This window comes from Orcinus orca, chromosome 16 (assembly GCF_937001465.1).
Source record: "Orcinus orca chromosome 16, mOrcOrc1.1, whole genome shotgun sequence".
Taxonomy (NCBI): domain Eukaryota; kingdom Metazoa; phylum Chordata; class Mammalia; order Artiodactyla; family Delphinidae; genus Orcinus; species Orcinus orca.
This window is the reverse complement of record NC_064574.1, coordinates 16,118,907-16,142,564: the sequence shown is the minus strand read 5'-3', so window position 1 is coordinate 16,142,564 and position 23,658 is coordinate 16,118,907. Positions and strand designations below refer to the sequence as shown.

At 37.9% G+C, this 23,658-nt stretch overlaps 1 protein-coding gene across 1 annotated transcript in view; it reads left to right on the top strand.

Annotated features, from left to right (window-relative positions):
* The window catches only part of STK4 (serine/threonine kinase 4), a 90,798-nt gene that overhangs the window by 23,748 nt on the left and 43,392 nt on the right, over window positions 1-23,658 (top strand). Inside the window, 3 exon segments of the mRNA XM_004272892.4 lie at window positions 977-1,114; window positions 3,594-3,722; window positions 4,442-4,628. Coding sequence (XP_004272940.2) covers window positions 977-1,114; window positions 3,594-3,722; window positions 4,442-4,628 — 454 coding nt within the window.

Below are 23,658 nucleotides of genomic sequence, written 5' to 3'. Positions count from 1 at the left end.
CGGGGGCCACTCTTCATCACGGTGTGCGGGCCTCTCACTATCGCGGCCTCTCTTGTTGCGGAGCACAGGCCCCTAGAGCGCAGGCTCAGTAGTTGTGGCTCACGGGCCTAGTTGCTCCATGGTATGTGAGATCCTCCCAGACCAGGGCTCGAACCCGTGTCCCCTGCATTGGCAGGCAAACTCTCAACCACTGCGCCACCAGGGAAGCCCCAAGAGTTTTATGTTTTTAAAAAACTGTACCTCTTTTATTGGAAACTCAATAAATAATACAGACATACCTCATTTCAGTGTGCTTCACTCTGTTGAGTTTTTGACAAATTGAAGGTTTGTGGCAACCCTGTGTTGAGAAAGTCTATCAGTGCCATTTTTCTTTTTCTTTTTTTTTAAAAATTTAATTTTTAAAATTTTTAAAAATTAGTTTATTTTTTAAAAATTTTTTAAAATTAAGTTTTTTAAAAAATTTTTAAAAATTAATTAGTTTATTTGTTTGGCTGAGTTGGGTCTTAGTTGCGGCATGTGAGCTCTTCGTTGCAGCGTGCGGGCTTCTCTCTAGTTGTGACACACAGCCCTAGGGCACGCGGGCTCAGTAATTGCGGTGTGTGGGCTTAGTTGCCCCGCAGCATGTGGGATCTTAGTTCCCTGACCAGGGACCGAATCCACGTCCCCTGCATTGGAAGGCGGATCCTTAACCACTGGACCACCAGGGAAGTCCCTATCAGCGCCATTTTTCCAACAGCATTTGCTCACTTTGTGTCTCTGTGTCACATTTTGGTAATTCTTGCAATATTTCAAACATTTTCACTATTATTATATTTGTTATAGTGATCTACTTTGAGATACCTGGATTTTTGTTGTAATTTGGATGTGCTTTAGTGGAGAAGAGAAAAATCATTTTATCAAACTCCAAATGTATTTCCAGTCATATTTTTATTGGAGCATCACTTTTATTTTGCCAATTTTTTTTTTTTTAAACTAGGCAATCTTCATGATTCCTACCAACCCACCTCCCACATTCCGAAAGCCAGAATTGTGGTCAGATAGCTTCATGGATTTTGTGAAGCAGTGTCTCATAAAGAGCCCTGAGCAGAGAGCCACGGCCACTCAACTCCTACAGGTATGAATCACTCGGGGGTGCTGCCTCTTCCTGTTTCATTCACAGGCTGACCAAAAGATGCTGTTAACCCACCTACATGGAGATAAAGAGGTATAAAATATTCCCTTTGAATGTAACTGCTTAGAAAAGACATAGAGGATAAAGTTAAATCATTGAACAAGATAATAAGAAAATACAGGGCTCTATGGGATTAGAGAACAGGAACTGACATTTATTGAGCACCTACTGTGTGCTAGACACTTTGCATGTTGTGCCATTTAATCATCACATACACCCTGTGAGAGAGGGGTATTAATTTACTTTTATAGGTGAGAAAATAAAGATTGAGAGAGTTAACTCATTTAGAGCCACTTAGCTGGTAAACAGCGAAGCCAGGATTAGAACCTAAGTCTTTTTGATCCCAAAGCAGGAGTTCCATTAAAGATACCCAGTTCTGACAGAGAACTGGGATCAATGGTAGGTGCTGTTGTAGCTCAGGGTGGAAAGAGGCCACTTTGGACTAAAGATACCAGGACTGCTTTCCTGGAGGAGGTAACCTGTGTGCTTGGGCCTTGAAGGATGGGTGGGGTTTGGCAGGCAGTATGCTTAATAGTTAGGAGCTTGGATTTTGGAGCCTGTCCTGGGGCTTGAATCATAGCTCCCTGTTTGCTAGCTCTATGACCTTGGGCAAGTAACATAACCTCTCTGTTACTTTAGTTTTCTTATCTATACAGTGGAGATCAAGTACCTGCCCCATAGTTGGTTGTGAAGATTAAGTGATATAATGTGTATGACTTTGAACAATGCTTTACACATATTAAAGGTAGTATATAATGGATTTGACAAATACCTGCTATTATTACTGAGCTAGGCCAATGGTTTTCAGTCATGTCAGATCCAATGCCCCCTTTTTATAACCAATGCATATTTTTTTTAACATTTATATAACATTTATAGTCCTTTTGGAATGAAACTCATAGATGCTAAAGTCTGTTTATGCCCAAAGTTTAAAAAGGATCAGGGTAATGTTGGTGCTATGATGGAGAAATATAAGAATAATAATTTATAATAATACAAATGTCAATATAGAAATGCTCCAGCTTTTCAAGTTATAGACATAATGAAGTAAGGAGACAACTGTATCTAGCATCATGAATGAGTTTACATTTAAGAGCAGTATGAAGAACAGAAACCATTCCATTCAAGAAACACAGGAAAATGAGTGTATGGACACTAACAGAAATCTAATGTTAAGTAATAACAGGGCAGACTCATTTATATATAAGAGGAGGGAAATGATCTTATAGACTTGCCCAGTGGAGAGAACAAGGAAATACGATATTCTTGCAAATAAGCTGGGTCTTATTTCCAAGAGTAGTGGCAAATTCTTTTCCTGCCTGGATGGGGTACTGATGCAGTTTTATGGACAAGATATCTTCTGTATTTCGATCGTAACACACGTTGAGGTATACTGTCCGCTTCTAGGGTCCTTGCAAAGACCTTGGAGCCCATATCCTCTGGTGGGTGCTGGGGAACAGAGAATGGATTACAGATAAACACTGAGGGCAATGTCAGAATAAGTTTGGAAAACAATAGGCAATGCTCCCCCCCCCGCAAAAAAAAAGAATTTCCACATGTAACTTTCACAGTATAGATTTCTTACTGTGTTACAAAGGCAGACAACAAAAATATAAGATGGTATTAACATTAAAAACTTTAAACTATTTCTATGAAGGAAAGTCAGCAATATCCCTGTGTTTCAAGTATCTTTGCAGATTGAATAATATTGGGGCCTACATCTGTTACATATTAGTGACCAGTTTTAGTATTTCTGTAGTAACTACACTTCGGCACTAAAATCCTTTTTACCTAAATACATAGTTGGAAATGCTATAGGACATTGAATAGAAAGAACAAGCAGGAGGAGTAAACTATTCAGTGATTTCTGAACAATGTCTTTATTCCGCTTAAGCCCCCTCTCCAGAATCACCTCCCAAATTACTAGACTTTTTGCTTATCTCGTAAAGAAGTTCGTAGGCATTATTTATCAAAGTGTATATGTACTCTGAGACATTTTAAAGATATGGAGAATTTGCTGTGGTTCGTTGTTGTATAAGACTGTTCCACATGTTACGGGATTACTTGTGTCTCTGCCCCCTTTCCTATGTCCCATGTAGTTTGTGTTCTCTAAACATTGTAGCAACAAGCTCCCAAGATGTTTACAGAACTTCCTCTAGGGGGCAATGCCAGCCTGTTGAGAATCTCCAGAGTTGGTAGAGAGAAATGGAGGAAACATTCCAGCCAAGCCAGAAAAGGTGGGCCAAGCCTGCATGCACCTGCTCACCATTATAAAGCAAGTGTGGGTTAGCTGTAGTCCGAAGCATAAAGAGAAAGATTAGATTCACTGATTGATTCAACAAAGATTGTCAAGTGCCTACTGTGTGCCAGGCAGTGTTTTGGCACTGGTGCCATATAAACCGTCTTCAACTTTCTTGCTAAGCACCCATTTGTCAAGAGTGCCAAAGGAGTGTCCATACTGCGGGATTTAATTAACGAAGCCATGGACGTGAAGCTGAAACGCCAGGAAGCCCAGCAGCGGGAGGTGGACCAGGACGATGAAGAAAACTCAGTAAGTGGCAGTGGCAGGCGTTGTGGTGGGCCTCGGGCGTCAGTGCTTGTTATTTCATGATTGCCAGCCAGGTAAGATGAGTTGGAGATGTGGGTTCCACCTGGAACCTGGAGGCTCTTCTTGCTGACCGTGTCCTGCCTGGGACCAGGGCTTGCTAGAGGCTTGCTGGGTCTGTGTCTGTTCGTCTCCCAGTGCTTCCTCAGACACTTCCACATTTTATTCTCTTGCCTCCTTATCTTTTCTTCAGTTTAACTTTTTATTCGGGAAAGAGAATGCTCAGGTCTGAGACTGGATTTTCCCAGGCCCTTTTGGGGAGTCTAGGATCCATACTAAATATGTAGACTTTACATATGTGTGATCTTCTTTGGTTGAATAAGAGCACTGTCAATGGGGTATAACCTTTAAAAATCGTGACCCAATGTCTTTTACACCTGTAACATATATAATATTGTACATCAATTATAGTTCAATTAAAAAAGAGTGCTCTCGGTTCTAGAGAGTTGGGTTTAGAACCCAGGTAAGCATCAAATCCAGAAATATTTGCACCAAGATAGTAAGAGTAATTCAGAAAACTCAATCTTTTTTTTTTTTTATTGGCGTATAATTGCTTCAAATGGTGTGTCAGCTTCCGCTCCACAACAAAGTGAATCAGCTATGCATACAGAAAACTCAATCTTTTGATCAAATTCGCCCTCATTTGAGATTTTGTCCTTTTCCAGGAGGAGGATGAAATGGATTCTGGCACAATGGTCCGAGCAGCGGGGGACGAGATGGGCACCGTCCGAGTAGCCAGCACCATGAGTGACGGGGCCAATACTATGATCGAACATGATGACACGTTGCCATCTCAGCTGGGCACCATGGTGATCAACTCAGAGGAGGAGGAAGAGGAAGGCACTATGAAAAGTAAGGCTCTGATTAAACAGACTAACTTCGCAGGCAGACCACGCACATTCCAGAGAGAGCAGATTCTCATGGTCCACATGGACTCAGTCTTGAAGCTCCTATCTGTTGTCACAGTCAAAGGAGTAAGAGTGTTGGAGAGTTGGGGCAGCAGTGGAGGGTTCGGGGAGGGAGGAAGCCGGCATGTGGAATCAGAGGCAGGAAAGCATCAACAACAAGAAGGGATTGACTTTCAAACCTGAACGGCCATTCTCTCGTTGAATGTTGTCACCTTTTCCTTCTTTTCCTTGATCTGTGGAGGTGAGCACATACATTTGTTTTTTGTTTCTTTTTTCCAAAGTGATTGTTTATTTTATTTTTGTTTAATTTATACTGATTGTTACTGATTTAGGTGATTACGTGACTGTTTAATTTATATTGCCCAGATCAATGTATGATGGTTCCAATGGTTCCACATCTGGGCCAGCACTTGGTATGGGCAGGCTTTGTAAATGTAGATGACCTAGTAGGTGTGTAGTGGTATTTCATAGTGGTTTTAACTTACATTTTCCTAATGACTAATGCTTTTGAGCATATTTTCATGTATTTCTTGGTCATTTGCATATCTTCTTTTGCTTCTCCCTCCTCTCCTTTGTGCTTTCATTATTATACATTTTACTTCTATGTAGCACATACGTTGTTTTGATGCATAATTCAAAGTGTAGTGAAATTCTGAGCTATTTATCATACATATTATCTTCAGTCTGTTTTCACGGTACTCTGTGTGTCTAAACCAGACTTAGCAATTCTCAGTCAGTCTGTTAAGGATGAATGTACAAATTGAAGAGTCCTATCCAGTCCCTTCTAGTGTAAGCCCATCTCTGCTGCTTTTCTTATGCTGCTGATCATTTTTACTTGGCCTGTGACTGAGGCCTAACACCTGTGCTCAGTTCCCATTGAAGAGGGCCATCCTTTCCTCTCCCTTCAGTTGTTTCCTTTCCCTTTACCCTGTGCATTACAGACCAAGCCATGGAGAAAAGGAATTTGGGAGTACAAAGTGGTAATAATAATTGAGTTCTAAACGTACAATTTAGCCTGAGCTTTGCGTAGGTTTAAAGCATTAAGTCTCTATGATCTTTTCATCATCTTTTTTTTTCTTTCCTTTTTTCTTTTACTTTATTTTTAATTAATTTTTATTGGCATATAGTTGATTTACAATGTTGTGTTCATTTCTGCTGTGAATCAGTTATACATATACTTATAACCATGCTTTTTTAGATTCTTTTCCTGTATAGGTCATTACAGAGTATTGAGAAGAGTTCCCTGGGCTATACAGTAGATCCTTATTAGTTATCTATTTTATATATTGTAGTATGTATATGTCAATCCCAATCTCCCAATTTATCCCTCCCCTCTCCTTTCCCCCTTGGTAACCAAAAGTTTGTTTTCTATATCTGTGACTATTTCCGTTTGGTAAATAAGTTCATTTGTACCACTTTTTTAGATTCCACATATAAGTAATATTTTCCTTCCTTTTTTTTAAAATTTAGAGTTTCTTCCTCGAAACCAGGGACTGATTGGCAAACTATGGTCCACAGGCCAAATCTGGCCTGACACCTGGTTTTAGCAATAAAGTTTTATTGGAACACAGCCATGTCCATTCATTTGCTATTGTCTATGACTGCTTTTGCACTACAAAGGCAGAGCTGAGCAGTCGTGACTGAGACCATGTGGCCCCCAAAGCCTGAAAAGTTTACTGTCTGATCCTTTACAGACAGAAAAAGTTCTCTAACCACTGCCTTAGACCAACTGCTTTGTGACTGATTAATTCATTCAATAAATTTCTCTTCAGTATCCCAGGTACTTTGCTAGAGGCTGAGGATACAGCAGGGAATGAAGAAACAGTCCTTGCCCTGAAGGAAGTCACTGTCTAGTCTGTGGGACAGACCATTTAATTACACTTCAGCATATGAAATGGGCTTTAAAACAGAGGTAATCTGAGGGTGTTGGCGAAGCAGAGTGGAAGAGTATTTAATTTAGGCTGGGGATTACTGACAAATTTCTGGAGGAAAAAGGCAGGAAGGTTGGCAGTGAGTAGGGTGGGTGGAGATGTTCCAGCAGAGGGAGCCGTGTCCACAAAGTCCAAGTGGCAGTGAGTTCAGGGCAACTGCAGCTGGGTTATTGCGGCTAGAACACACGGTTCCAGGGCTTTAGATCTCAGGCAGCCCTCTTGAATTTTCACCTTCCAGGTCTGTGTATTTATAACCAACCCTTTGTTTTTGAAGGGAAAAGGTTTTCTTGTTTTCTTTTTTCTATTTTGGGGCCAAGGCTCATCATCTGTGTTTGGCTTCAGGTCAGAATTATACAAATGGTGAAAGAGTAGTAATACTGCTGATGGATGTGTAAATAGATCTAACTTTTCTGGAATGTAGTGCATATCAAGAGTTTAAAAAATTCAAGCCTTTCACTCAGTAAATTCCACTTCTAGGAATTTGGCCCAAGAAAATAATTGAAGATGTAGAGAAATTATATTCTAGCTTTACAAAAGTAAAAAGATAAGTTAACATGTTAATATGTACATAGAAAAAAGACTGAAAAAACCAATCAAAAGGCCAGAGGAAAATAAACCAAATATTAAAAGTAGATAATGGGATTATAGGTATTTTAAATTTTATTTATTTTCCAAATTATTTTCTAGAGTTATTATCAGAGAAAAAAATCCCACCAGAAATACTGCCGATATCATAGTGTATCCTGTAAATTAGGACTTTGAATTCTGCATTGCCTTAAGAATCCTTTTTTTCTCCCTTCTTCCTCCTTGCACTGTTTTTTATGGCCTTAAAAATGGATATTTACAAAGAGTTTATTGAAACATTGTCACTACCTGTTAGTCTCTCTTTAAATCCTTATCGAAAATCTGTTCTTACAGTATGTTTCATTCCCTGGACTTAAGATTTGGTGTTACGTAAATTATCGAGTGAATGATACGTACTAAATTTATTTTTTCTTTTGCTCTTTTAAGTAGCTAGCCCGTGTGATTTGTTAGGAAGGTTTGTTTTGCAGCAGTGAGCTGCTGACTTCTTTTTGTTGACTCGGAATGCTATATCTTCTGCTTGTTTTAAGGGCTTTAATTATGCAGATGATTATAATCCCTGTGTAACATAACTAGACTGACCCATTAACATGTGTTGTGCATGTACGTGTTATGGGAAATCCACCTTTTTAAATTTAAAGAATTAATTTTGTTCCAAATGTAATTTTCGTATTTTAAGTGCTCATTAATTCAGTGGGTTGTTTGTTCAGTTTCTGAGCTTGGATAGTTTTAGCATGTCTAATGAGAAACATGAATCTTTTATTATAGTCATGAGGGAAAAACCCATTTAAAAACCTCAACAGTCACAGCTAAGTGACGTTAAGTAAACTTAGTTCACAATCTGTTTCAGGTCTTGTAATTCAGTTTTGAGTCACAAGTTAGATAGATTCGCCACTTAATTCTGAGATCTTTACTCATTATTTTAGGAGCTATTGAAACTTTTCATTATGGAAAATGAAAATATATACAGTTACACAGAATAATATCATGACCCCTATTGACATGTAACCAGTTTCAAAAATAACTCACCGCCCATCATATTTCAGCTCTCCACCAAAGAGAATAACAAACTGAATTAATTTAAAGCAGATCTCAGACATTAGACCACTTCTTCATATTGATTTCTAAACATTTAAAGGAGACTATCTGACCAAGCTTGGCTTAGATAATAACTATCTGTGTTACATTGGACAATTCTCTCTCCTTATATGGGCCTCAGTGCCTTAATCAATAAAAATAAAGAGTTATTAATCTTCTTTATTTTCCTTGTCCCTTGTAGCTCTAATTGTTTATAAAAATGATATGACTAATATAGAACTGAAGTTTCTACAGGTTAAAATTTGTGAAAGTGAATAGGGTTTCACCTAGTACCTTAGAAAAGTTAGATATTTCAAATGCCTCTGTTCTCATTTACTGTATTAAAAATTATTTATACCAACAGTATTACAACAGTATTAATGCACTGTTACAAAAGAAAGTAGTTCACCCCTAAGTCCTCTCACTCCAGCAAAGAACTCCTTTTCTTGACCATATGCCTGTATAGTTCCTATATGGTAATAATTTGCTTAGATATTCTAATTTCTGATTAATTTCTCCTGAATAAGCATATACATTTTTCATGTTGTTGCATAGTCCTTTTTATATTTATCACACTTAACAGTGTTTTTTGATCATTTACCCATTGCTGGGCATTTTGGTCGTTTCCAGTTTTTCACTAGTACAAATAACTCTGCAGGGAACATCCTACATACAAATTTTGCCTTCCTTTTAATGTTTCCTAGGAAAAATTTCCAGAAGTGTTTGAACAATTTAACGTGCAGGTATTGCCATATTGTCCTCCAGAAGGTTTGTACCAGTTTACCTTCCACAAGGATTAGTAGCAGCTATCAGTATCCTTAGTTTCTTCCCTTTACAGCAATTTCTCCTTTATATTTTCCATTTTTTAAAATCTCTCCGTGCCACTTTCTGGGTGTTAGCCCTGGATTCATCTTCTAATTCTATAATTCCTTTTTGAGCCATGTCTAATCAGCTGTTTGACCCAGACATTGCGATTTTTTCGGTGGCTAACATTTGCTATGGTCACATGGCTAGTAAACGCGGGAGCTGGGAATTCAAAGAACTCCAAAGTCTATGGTCTTTTCATTCTACTGAACTTCTGATTTGTTCTGGAAGCCTACCCTTATGTTAATGGGCATTAGATCCATAATATAAAACCCATGAAAATTCATGGTAAGACTGGTGCTGGCTTTTGAGGGGATTCCAAAGATACCTTTTTTTTTCTTTTTAAGAAACAGTTGTTTTTTTTTCTTTTTTTTTCTTAACGTATATATGTATCTATTCTTTTTCGAATTCTCTTCCCATTTAGGTTGTTACATAATATTGACCGGAGTTCCCTGTGCTATACAGTAGGTCCTTGTTGGTTATCCATTTTAAATATAGCAGTGTGTACGTGTCAAACAATTGTTTTTTATATATAAATTATTTATTATACCCAAGAAGATAGACATTATAACTGTTAATAATAATCATTAATGATTAGGCACTTAATATCTACCAGGTACAGTGCTTAATCCTTTATAAGCATTTCATATATTTTAATCATTACAACCGTGATGTGTGGTGTTTTCATAGCCCGCCCCCGGCCTTTTACAAAAGCAGAAACTGAATTGCAAAGAGACTAAGTAACTTGCTCGTGATTACATAGTGAGTAACAGAAGAGCCAAGACCTGAAGCCAAATACGTTTGATTTCAAAGCTCATGCTCTTAACCATTATATTATCCTGCTCTTCAGCAGAGCCCCTTTATTAAGTTGTTAAGGGACAGGACCAAGGCTCATGTTACAAGGGCATCTGATGGCAAGTCTCAGCTTGCAGTGTCCCTTGCTGGTTGTTTGAGTACCTAGCCTAGCTCTGTGTCTGCCCAGGATTTCCAGACACAAAGGGCACAAGGTTTTCAAAGGGAACCTGCCTCTGATGATTTTGTTACATCTGAGGGAGTATGTTTTGGTTGTGTATATCTGAATCTACCATAAAGAATCAGACTGCGGTTAGAGGGAGGGTTAGAGTGGGGTGTGGTTTGATTGCTTTATGAGAGACCCCAAGAATACCTGTCAGAACCATAGAGGTAAACCATTGTCCACACTACTTTGAAAACCCGTGCCTGGATAAGCTATCAGTTTGGGGATTTTGGAAGGCTTCTCCTGTTTGTCTGTGTCACTGGGTTTTTTTGCTTTAGGACCAGAGAAGAACTTTGCCCTCACTATTTGAAGGGCACATTCCTGAGGTGACTTGAGAGGTTCTGTGTCAGTGTCAGGGTCCTTGTACTTTCTCTGGGCCGGCAGAGGGAGCTCTGTCATAGGTTATGAGTTTAAATGGTGTTCCCACTTGTGTCCACAAATCCCCTTTCTATGGAAGGCTTCATTCTAGATCAAGACTGTTATTTATTTATATTTTAACATCTATTTTAAGTAACCACAGCAGCACTAGGGCAATGTCTTTATTTTAGGTAGGAGATTGGATACCTCATACTTGGCAAAGTTCAGATAAGACTGAAGTCAGTTAGAACATCTCAAAATAGTTTAAACTTTTCCTTTCTCTTCCCACATTTCTCAGTAGACCTTAACCAGAACTGATGTTTTCTTTCCGTAGCATGGTACCACGCATATAGTTTCGAACCTATCATCAGCTAAAATGGCCCTAACAAAGTAATTGAATACATTAAAAAAAATAAAACTTAAAATTCTTGTGCAGAACTGACTTGGGAAAAGTTATTATTTTTTGTTGTTGTTGTTGTTTTGTTTTGTTTTTTTGCGGTACGCAGGCCTCTCACTGTTGCGGCCTCTCCCGTCGCGGAGCACAGGCTCCGGTCGCGCAGGCTCAGCAGCCATGGCTCACGGGCCCAGCCGCTCCGCGGCATGTGGGATCTTCCCGGGCCGGGGCACGAACCCGTGTCCCCCGCATTGGCAGGTGGACTCTCAACCACTGCGCCACCAGGGAAGCCCGGGAAAAGTTATTTTATGTATCAAAATAAACATTAACGATGACAGTTTATAGCTCTTCTTGTGTAGCCTCTTTAGTTTTCGTTTATTTCCATGTTGACTATACAAGTCTGATGCTTACTTTGCGAGTAGCCTTTGCCCTTTTTCTTTTCTTTTTCTTTCTTTTTTTGTTATTGGTTTGCAGTGGTTCTTTATATGTTGGATACTAATTTTTTATTAGTTATGTGCATTGTAAATATTTTCTCCCAGCTTGTGACTTGTGCTTTTAATTTTTCAGGATATTTTCTTAGAAAGCAACTTTTGTTTTCATGAAGTCACATTGGTCTGAATTTTCTTATACTGTATGTTTTTTGTGCCTTCTTTAAGAATTCTTAATAATATATTTAAAAAATTTTTGTTTTATATTGGAGTATAGTTGACTTACAATGTTGTGTTAGTTTCAGGCGTACAGCAAAGTGATTCAGTTATACATATAAATATATCTCTTCTTTTTCAGATTCTTTTCCCATATAGATTATTACAGAATATTGAGTAGAGTTCCCTGTGCTATACAGTAGGTCCTTGTTGATTATTTTATATATAGTAGTGTGTATATGTTAATCCCAAACTCCTAATTTATCCCTGCTCCCTACCTTTTCCCTTTGGTAACCAAGAAATTCTTAATAATATCGTAATAACTTTATATGGTGATAGATATTTACTAGACTTATTGTGGTGATCATTTCATAATGTATGCAAATGTCAAATCATTATGTAATACACCTGAAGCTAACATAATATTGTATGTTGACAATATTTCAATTAAAAAAAGAAATTCTTTCCTACCCAAATGTCTTAGAAACAGTCTCCAATTTTTTTTTCTAAAGGTTATAAAGTTTTACTGTTCACATTTAGGACTTTATTTAATATATCAGGAATTTTTTTTTAGTTTACAGTATGAACTGTAGTCATCTTATTTTATTCCTTCCATCTGAAAGACTCACTTTCTCCCTCCATTCAGATCTTTGGTCCTGATACCCTCTCAGGCCTTCCTTGACCATCTATCAAAAATAAATTCCCCTTCCCCTTTTTATTTTTCTTTCAATACAGATTACTCTTGAAATTTATATCATTATTCTTCCATGTAAATTTTAGCATCGGGGGCTTCCCTGGTGGCTCAGTGGTTAAGAATCTGCCTGCCAATGCAGGGGACACGGGTTCGAGCCCTGGTCTGGGAAGGTCCCACATGCCGCGGAGCAACTAAGCCCGCGAGCCACAACTACTGAGCCCGTGTGCCACAACTACTGAAGCCCGCATGCCTAGAGCCCATGCTCCACAACAAGAGAAGCCACTGCAATGAGAAGCCAGCTCACCACAACCAAGAGTAACCCCCACTCGCTGAAACTAGGGAAAGCCTGCGTGCAGCAATGAAGACCCAACGCAGCCAAAAATAAATAAAATAAATAAATTTATAAATTTTAGCATCAGTGTATCAAATTTTGTAAAATACCACTGGGATTTTGACTGAATTACATTGAATACACAGATTAATTAGGCAGAATTGCCATCTTTATGATGTTAATTCTTTCTGTTCATGAACATGGTTTATCTTTCCATCTGTTTGGCTTATATCTTCTTTTCGTAGATAACTTTATAATTATATCTATAAAGATGTTTTAGACCTTTTGTTAAATTAATTTTTATGGATTTTTTTGTTCTAATAGGTTTTCTGGAGTGTTTTTTTTTTTATGAAGACAGTCTGTGAATTAGTTTTTCCTTTTGATCTTTATACTTATATATTCTTCTATCTTACTAAGACCTGCAATAATAGAGGTGGTAATGGGCATTCTTGTCTTATTCCTTATCTTAAAGAAAATTCTTCTAATAATTTACCATCAAGTTTGATTTTGTAGTAGGTTTGGTGTAGGTACCCATTATCAGGTCTATTTCTAGTTTAAGAGATGTCTTTTCTAATCAAAATTGTTGTTAAATTTTATTCTTTGATTTTTGAGTTGAACACTTAGCTGTTTAATTTTCTTGCTTACTAATGTATTCAGGTAACGTAATTTTTTCTCTAAGTTCAGTTTTCACTGCATCCCATAAGTTTCATATGTGGCACGTTGTAAATACTTTTTCCCAGCTTGTGATGCTTTGTGCTTATTACATATTTCTTTTTTAACCCATGAATTATTCAGGAGTGCTTTTTAAAAACCAAATTGTATGAATTTTTTTAACTGCTTATTTTTAATTTTCAATTTCAGAGAATTTTGGCTAAAGAACACAGTCTGTGTGGTACCAGTTTTTTTTTTTAAGATTTTTTGATGTGGACCATTTTAAAAGTCTTTATTGAATTTGTTACAATATTGCTTCTGTTTTATGTTTTGGTTTTTTGGCTGCTAGGCATGTGGGATCTTAGCTCCCCCACCAGGGATCAAACCCACACCCCCTGCATTGGAAGGTGAAGTCTTAACCACTGGACCACCAGGGAAGTCCCCGATACCAGTTTTTTGATGTTTTCTTGCGACATTTGTGGCCTAATATGTCAGTAATTTTTAAGTGTTGTTTGTGTGCCTTAGAATGTGTGTTTTCTAATTGTTTGTAGGAATCTATATATATACAGTAGATTTAGCTTGTTAATTGTCTTCAAATATAGCTATTCCCCACTAATTTTTGATACTTGATCTTTTGGTTTCTGAGGGAGATATGTTAAAATTGTTACTCTGTAGTTGTGATTTGTCAATTTTTGTTAATTTTGAGACATATTTTGGGGGGGAGGACTTTTATATTTTGAGGTTGCATTGTCTGATGCATATAGATTTAGAATTGTTAACTCTTCCTGGGAATTGTTCCTTTTATATTTGACTTTCACACCTTCCCTGAGATATGGGTCCACTAGTTATGAGCTTCCTGCCATACAGAATGAGGAAGTTCAAGTTAAAAGTTCAGTGTCTTGTCTAAAGTCACCCTAGATGACAAACCTTTGACTTCTAGTCCTCATTGCTACTGTGGTGGAGGGCTTCTTGTTAAATATTGTGAAAAGCCTGCCTTTCTTGTCTTTTGACACCTGTTTCTAGGATCTTCAAACCTAAGGCTTTTGTGATGTTGGTGTTTGGATTATCAGGACTCATAGCTGTGATAATAGACAAGGTTTTATAGCTAGGTAGATGGACTGAAGTACGATAATGCAAATGTGATAAAATGTTAACATTTGAGGAATCTGGGTGAAGGTTATCTGGATAGTCTTTGTAACATTGGAAGGTTTTGTATATCTGATATGTCAGCATAAAACATGACATGATTTTTAATTCATGATTTTCAGTTTTTAGAAATAAACCTCAAGAGGCTAACTTGGGATAGTTCATAAATTTGAAAGAGTTTTACTTAAGAGTTGCCTAATAAAATAGTATCTTGAGGTTGTTCGTTTTTACTGATTCAGCTATTACATGTCATTAATATTGACAGAAATTTGTGCTTTAGAAAACCAAGCATATCACACAGGTTTAGGAAAATGTTAATTTTTTTAATTAGTGATCCTTTTATTGAAAAAAATTATATTGTGTCCATTTTTAAAATTGAGGTATAGGTATTTTATAATGTGTTTCAAGTATACAGCAAAGTGATTCAGTTATATTAATTATTAATAATGTCATTCAAAGTAGTATGTTGGACACTGAATATCATTAGTAGTGCTATGAAAATAATGAAATTTTGTGCATATTGCCATCCGTGTATTTTTTTTTTTTTTTTTTTTTTTTTTTTTTGGCGGTACGTGGGCCTCTCACTGTTGTGGCCTCTCCCATTTCGGAGCACAGGCTCTGGACGCGCAGGCTCAGCGGCCATGGCTCACGGGCATGTGGGATCTTCCTGGACCAGGGCACGAACCCGTGTCCCCTGCATCGGCAGGCAGACTCTCAACCACTGCGCCACCAGGGAAGCCCCATCCGTGTATTTTATATTAAATTATATGTGGGGTTTTTGTTGGTGTGTCTTAATATGCAGAAAAAATTATTTCACCATTTCATTATCAAGCGAACATTGTTTTTTGAAAGGAAGAGAATTTCTCCTGTTTTAGTTGATCATTATCAAATAAGATATTTAGCAGCAAAAGTGAGAACTTCTATAAGTAGAGAAAGAATCCAAGCTTTCAAAACATATTAAAAATAGGTTGTCAAATAAACTACATTATTATACTTTAATAATACTTTAAATATCAAGTGTCTTTGAAAACAACAAAAAAACTTCTTTTTTCAGAGGCAGAGATAACAAAAAAATCCTGCAGCAACTGATCCCGAATTGCATAAATTTGTAGTTTAGCAGTTAAATGCTTTTGCCCCAAATGAGGAAATGACAAGTCAAAGGATGGCCACTTAAAATATGTACCTCATCTACTAAAGATTTGACGGGCAACAGGTCTCCCTTCCAAGGCTCATTGGCTATGATACGGTTTTCTTGTCCTCACTGCCTTCCCAAGAGATACATGGCAGCCGGTTCCCCCTCCTTATCTCATGGCTTATTAGGCCACCGGGGATGCAGAACTTGGACCACTGAATTGAAAGATTGTTTCCACTGACTCAAGCCTTTTAAATTAGATTCAGTGAACTAAAGGGAGTGAGTGGATGATTTCTATTTCAAACTTAAATTTCTAATTGTATTCTAATGAATCTCTTTGAAATAGAATCTTAAAGCATCGTGGCATAATTAAGTTAGAGCAACTCAGAACCATGTTTTGGGTAAACTGCTCTGATAGTATTATGTGTTAAAAACGTTATGTATTTATAGTTTCCCAGAAAGTCCTAGGTCTCACGAAGGCACCTATTGTTCCTGTGAGTTTCCTCATGTTAAAACCAAAGTCCAGGATCTTGTTAAAATGATTTTATTTCAACACCATCGGTCAGATGCTAATTTCAGAGCTGTGTAAGATGGAAATTCTTGACTCACAGCCTATCTTCTTTCCACCTGCAGTTTTTTGAAGGGGATTGTTATAACAGTGACTCCCTTGTGTGTTCTCTATCTCGTTCTCTCTAACTCAGATTATAACATTTGCAAGGACAGTTACTAGGACGTAAAGTACTACAGGTATTTTAATGCTTCTTTTACTACAATAACCTTACTGTCTGATTTCAGATCCCCTCAGGATGTTTAAAACTATCATCAGAGAATATTAAGTGTCCATGTATCTTTGCCACTCACCGTCAGCATCATATGAGAATTTCAGATAGCATTAGTGTGCTTATACGTACCAAAGCTAAAACTTAAAACGTAGTTTGGTTAGAAACATATCTCTCAATAAGGGTAGGAGAAAGAAAAAGGAGTAGCGGAAAGAACATTAATTTTTGGAATCAGAGTCTTTGATTTGAAACTTGGCTTAGAATTTTATAAACTTTGTCAGCTTTGACAAGCTATTTCCTTTTTTTTTTTTTTGCGGTACGCGGGCCTCTCACTGCCGCGGCCCCTCCCACTGCGGAGCACAGGCTCCAGACGCGCAGGCCCAGCGGCCATGGCTCACGGGCCCAGCCGCTCCGCGGCATGTGGGATCCTTTCGGACCGGGGCACGAACCCGTGTCCCCCGCATCAGCAGGCGGACTCTCAACCACTGCGCCACCAGGGAAGCCCCAGCTATTTCCTTTTTTGAGCCTCAGTTTCCTATCCTGAAAAAGTGAAGCATAAAAGTTCCTATTTTGTCAGGTTGTTAAGATGATAGGAGATAGATATGGAAAACGCTTAGCATAGAAATGCTTAAAAATGGTAAGTAGTATAGTAAGTATATAGTAAATAATGGGTCTTTTAGTGTATGACAGTGGTTTTTTTCATTGGACCTAAAAATTCCTTCAACCTGAGCTTTTCTCTTGCTGGTCATGTTTTTTACTTTTTTTTAGTTTGTACCCTTGGTATTAACAGGTGTTTTGTAAGTTCCACTTCTGTGTCTAAGCACTGGCATGAAGATGGTTGATCTAAAGGAAGGTCACTTGTCAGTTTCAGTAATATTTTTAAAATGTGCTGAGGAGAGAGAGAGAGATTGATTCACATTCCTTGGTAACAGGATAACACATTTTGAGAATCTGTTAAGCAGTAGCTCAGAATATAAGATGGTAGATTATAAAGAAGGCTAGACTTTGAATCTACGTGAGCCTTCCTTTGTGAAGTTTCAAACTGTTATCTTAAAATTGTGAAATTTATTACTGACTGGATTTTTTTTTTCCATCCCTGAAAGATAATCAGTGGGGTTCACTGTGCATTTATCAGAATCTCCCTCTAGGGTGGGATTTACAGCAGAAGAGCAGAGATCTTGGTCCTCAGACTTTTCTCAGTTACACAGATAATTCAAGGTCATCCTGCCAGAGTGGAGGCTAAATCCTAATTGTTTGTGCAGTTTTTCTAATTATGTCCAGATGCTGGGCTCACTTTTATCTTTGGAAACCGTTAACATTCTTGATTCTTTTGGGATAAGCCAAAAAGCACAGACATGTGGTGCCTGAAAATTCATTCAAACCACCTGCCAGACCACATGTTAGGATATGAAAGTACCAGATCTCAGTGTGACATGGCTGAAAGGTTCAAGGCCTGTCTTTTGAGGAAGATAAGGTGCTGCTCCATTAGAGTTAAATTGGTAAAAGGAGAGCCAAGAATAGCCATGGGGGAAATCTATTTTCCAAAAGAGAGCAGTAGCCTGGTAGTGATGAAGAATAAAGGAAAAAGTCCAAAAGATATACTTTGGCTCTTATACCTAAGAAGCAGATAAATCGGTTTTGATCAGTTAGGGGAATATATTTTTCTGGTGCTCTGAGCTGTTCTGACCTGCTTACTCTTGCTCAGCAAGAAAATGGAGATACATTTTGATGAATTTAAATGCGTCCCAAAGAAAAAGTAGATGATTCTCTTAAGTGTTTATGCTCTAAAAAAAATATCAGCTTGGAACCAGTATTTGTTAAAAATAAATATTTAATACCCACCAAAAAGTATTTATTAGGTAGTCACTATGTGTCGTTACTGTGTAGTGTACAGAAACCAAATGACATGTTTACTGCTGACCAGGAATTTGTAGATTAAAAGGGGAAGATGACATTTGTCATCATCTAATATGTATGGAGTGCCTACTGTACTATTACCGTTCTTTCTAATTCCTTACGTGCCTGGAACATTACTCCGGGTGCCTCAGATAGTGGTATCTGATGTTGACATAACTTAGTTGAGGAGATAGGGCCTCTACATATAAAGGTGGTAATATAATAATAAGACAAATGCTGGGTAAGTGGTTCAGAAAAATGTTGAAGGATTTGTGAGAATTTAGATATACAGAAAAGCTGGGGACGATATTCCAGGCAGGTACAGAGTCAGAAAGGAGGGGATATATGTTGAACATTCAGTTTGGCTGAAGTGGGTGTTGACCAGATACTGGAGGACCTTGAATGCCAAAGAAAGAAGTTTGAACTTGACTTTGTTGGTAATAGGGTAATAGAAAGACATTTTGATCAGAAAAGTGGTTTAGGACAGTCAGTTGGATGATATGGAGTTTGAAAAGACTGGAAACAGTGAGGCCAATTAGGAAATTGTTGCAGTAACCAAGGTATGGATCGTTCTCACCGGTAAACCTTTTGTATGTATCTTTTTAGGTGTGCTGCCTCTATTGCTCTAGTTAGTAACCCCTTGAAATCTGGATTTAGATCTCTTCGAATAGACATATGGTAGCACACTAGACTTAAAGATCCAGAGCTTCATTGCCCAGAAGTCAAGTCAGTTTACACAGAGGCAGAGTTACCAAAACTGGTTCCTGGAAGAGTTATTCAAAAGTTAGACTCTGGGGAACCTTATAACTCATGGTTCTTGCAATTCTTAGTGGTTTCAAAGAACATTCAAAGGAATATTTATGGCCACATACAGAAACTTGGATAGTAACTTGTGTAATTAAATGAATTAATACATGTAAAGCACTTAGATGCCCAGTCACAAAACCAAAACCAAAAACCACACACATAATAAATGTTAGATTAAAAAACAAAACAAACAACCTTATGATAAGGCATATTATTCCAAGCCAGAAGAAAACATGTGAGAGATTATTTGAGTTGTTTTCTTGCAAGTATTCATGCTTGAAACAGAGAAGAAAATGTAGGCTTTTCCGAGTTCTCTACTTTGAACAGGTAGAAAAGAGTTATTGTAGAAATTAAGGAAAGAGTAGGTTGACCATTGTGGTTTACTGACAGTCTTGAAAATGAACATTTAAAATGGAAGGGCATAAAGTTTAATGTCTAGTCGTTGGTCATTCCAAAGGAAAAGATGGGCCTCAGTCTCTGGTCAAGCTCCTGGCCAATTATGACTACCTTGGCATCGTGTTATAGTTCATGTGAATCCAGAAATAAAAGTAAATAGTAGAGAAAAGGGATCTTTCTGTTTTTTAAAAAAAAATTATTGAAATATAATTCACTCGTTTAAAGCATACAATTCAGTGTTTTTTAGTATATGTATAGGGTTATGCAACCATCACCACAGTCTAATTTTTTTAATTTATTATTTTTAATTGAGATATAATTCACATATAAAATTCACCGTTTTAAGGTACAGTTCTGTGGTTTTTAAAAATATATTAGCAGGGTTGTGCAATCATAACCACTGTCAAATTCCAGACATTTTCATCATCCCCCAAATAAACCACAATCCTGTTAGCAGTCACTTCTCATTACCCTTTCCTCCATCCCCAGGCAGCCATTAACATGCTTTCTGTCTCTAAGGATTTGCCTATTCTGAACATTTTATATAAATGGAATCATATAAAATGTGGTCTTTGTATTTGGCTTCTTTCACTTAGTTTAATGTTTTCAAGGTTTATCAGTGTTACAGCATATATCAGTACTTCATTTCTTTTTATGCCTGAATAATATTCCATTGTAAGGATATACCCGATTTGTTTACAATCTAGTTTTAGAACTTAAAAAAAAAATTATTTATTTATTTATTTGGCTGCACCAGGTCTTAGTCGTGGCACACGGGATCTTCGTTTGTGGTGCATGGGCTTCTCTCTAGTTGTGGCACGTGGGCTCAGTAGTTGTGGCATGCGGGCTCTCTAGTTGTGGCATACGGGCTCTAGAGTGCACGGGCTCAGCAATTGTTGCGTGTGGGCTTAGTTGCCCCACGGCATGTGGGATCTTAGTTCCCCGACCAGGGATTGAACCCATGTCCCCTGCATTGGAAGCCGGATTCTTAACCACTGGACCACCAGGGAAGTCCCACATAGCATTCTTCAAAGAAAAATAAATATAAGATACAGTTGCTTATGAATTTGCCCCTTTGTGGACTTTGACAGATTGTCCATTTAGCTTGCCAGATGCTGCTTACAAAGAAGAACGGGCCAGTCATAGTACAGGAATTCATGCATTCCCTGCATCAGATAAAAGAATCAGAGCAAGACATGGTGTTTTCAAAGTTCGACTTTTCTGCTGAGTTCATTCTCCCAACGGCTTCAGGTTTCTGGTATTATCATTCAGTGGAACGTCTTCATTTCCTGGGATATGTCTGAAAAAAAATACCCTGGCTCACATTGAAACAGAAAGCCCACCAGCCAGCAGAAGCCCTGGGGACAGCATTGCCTTTAGTCAGCTGGGAATGATTCTCTCACACTTTTCAGCACCGCTTGATGGTCTCGCTCAGGAGTGCCGAAAGAAGAGTCCAGGGATAAGGTTACTGGGAAAATTTCATTCCCCTAGTCTTTCTATGCTCAACCTAACGGCAGTTCGGATATGTCAAGAATTCTCATTTTGATTTTAGACAATTTGCAATATGAAAGGCAGCTCACCAGCCTTAAAGCCTGATGATCAGGGTTCAGATCCTATCCTTGTATAACCGTAAGCAAATTTCTCATCTAGAAAGTGGAAATAATAGTACATACCTCAAAAGATAGGAGGATGAAACGAAATGAAACATTGTTGTAGCACTTGGTAAGTGCCAACAAGTACAGATCCTCCTCCCTCCTACTTTATTTACATGGTGTTCATGAAGTGTGGATGGCAACATCCTGTGGAAGCATCTGGTGGAAAACCTGAAACTTAGAAAGTATTCAATCAATGTTAGTTGAATTTGAAACCTGAGTTCCTAAAGACTGGAACTCTTTTTGTAGATATAGGTTGGTGTGTGTGGGTGTGATGGAGAGAGATTGAGACAGATCTCAGATACTGTATCAGTTAGTTTTTTCTGTGTAGCAAACCACCTCAAAACCTAGTGGTCAGGGACTTCCTTGGTGGTGCAGTGGTTAGGAATCCGCCTGCCAATGCAGGGGACACGGGTTCGAGCCCTGCTCCAGGAAGTGGAGCAACTAAACCTGTGCGCCACAGCTGCTGAGCCTGTGCTCTAGAGCCCGTGAGCCACAGCTACTGAGCCTGCATGCCACAACTGCTGAAGCCTGCGTGCCTAGAGCCCATGCTCTGCAACAAGAGAAGCCACCGCAATGAGAAGCCTGTGCACAGCAACAAAGACCCAGAACAGCCAAAAATAAATAAATAAGTAAATTAAAAAAAAAAAACTAGTGGTCAGCTGGAGCTGGCTGACTCCTGAAGGCCTCAGCTAAGACCACCTGGTCAAGGCCTCTCTCCACATAGTATTCTGCCATCTAGCATGCCCACTAGGTTTATTTACATGGTAATAGGATGTGCAAGCACTTTTCAAGTCCCTGCTTGCAATAAATTTGCTATTGCAGTGGCCATAGCAAGTCATACGGCCAGGCCTAGAGTCACTGTGGGAGGGCACTAGTAAAGGGCGAGGATACCAAGGCTACTTGGAATTATGGAGGCCGTTTTTGCAAATATGCTATTGTAGATACTAATTGTGATAGTAATGCAGATCTGTTAACTGAAAATTATTATCAGTCTATAAAGTCAAACTGTGAACAGGTGCTCTAATTAATTACAGTGTTATTAAGAAAATGTAGGTCACAATAGAAGTGCTATTTCCTCCAATAAACTAAGTACAGTGGTGAAGCGCCCTCCCATATAAGGAATCATTGTGGTGTAAACAGTTAACTTCTGGAATCACTAAATACAGGGATCAAAAATACACCTGTTTTTGAATGCATGTTGTTTCTTGCCAGTTGAGGTGTCTTCCCCTCTCAGTTGATTCATTCATTTCTTCAGCTTTAGTTATATAAAACATTTTAATAACCTATATCTATTGATGATATTTTTATTACAGTTTTGGGCCAAGGAGAATTTAGTCACCTCTTCCATCTATTTTTAAAAAGCCCCCCAAACACCACTAACAACAACAAAAAGAAACTCAAAGAATCAGAGACAGTCTTGTCACAAATATTTGTTGAGTAGGTCTGGTCTTTGGTTTATGTCCACGCACATCTAATTTGTGGCATATTTTAGATTAGAGACGATCAAGTGTCATCATCCCTCCGGAGTAAGAATTCCTTTTGAATGTTTATCAGTACCTAGGCAGAAATATGTTGTCATAAGCCACTGTCAAGTGATAGTATCATGGAACTTTCACAGCTGCAATGGGACACTAGAAATAATATGGTTCATGGCTTCTTTTTTAGATTGGAACCTATGGTTTAATCAAGATCATATAGTCAGGACCAGAATCTAGATCGTTGAACCCCAGGTTAGGGATTTTTGTAGTGTATTGTGCTGCCTCCAAAATCAGTTTTAGCTATTCTGTAATCCTGTACACGTAACCATTTAACTAATCATTTCACTATAATTAAGTTTCTTATATGTGTGTCCATTTTACTCCTGGGTTATACCTGAATGTGTGATTAGATTAAAAACTTCTCTTATTACAAAATTCACCATAGTTTTGGGAACATTGATTTCTAATAAATATTAGGTATAATCAGGTCCCTGATACTGATATCAAAAGGTGAAACGAAAGGCATTTTAGATAGAGTTTCTTATTTGTGACCCTTAGTTGTTGAGAGGGACAAAGAATATTAGGTATTTTAACTCCAAAAATATTAGAGATCTTTAAGTGAGTTGCAAAGGGCTATTGTTATCAAATATAGAGGAATTCAAATATGTAGAAAGCAAATGTTCTCATTTTCTCATCTAAACAGTGATAGAAATTAGACAAACAATTATACTCTAGCTTAAGAGATGTTTCTTTGATCTTTATGACATAGTTTAGATTTAGACCATAGAAATGTTATTGTTAGTGTTTCATCTCCAGTTTAAAGACTTGAATTTCTAAAATCCACCTGTATTGCAACTGAAGGGAATTACTGAGGCATCATAGAAGTATATTGTACCAATTATACAATTTTTATTGTTGGATATGATGTTTTTTTTTAAATTATGTCTTTATGGTTTTTGTAACAGTTCCACAAAAGAACCTATTTTAAATTATCTGTTATTTCTCTCCAGAAGTTACCATTTTTATTGATGAACACATTTCAGTCATTTCTTTGTGCATTTATAGAGAAGGCTGTGTAAACAGACATGAAATGACAGAAGTAATGAGGAGAGATTGATGCATGATATATACAACTTACCCTCAAA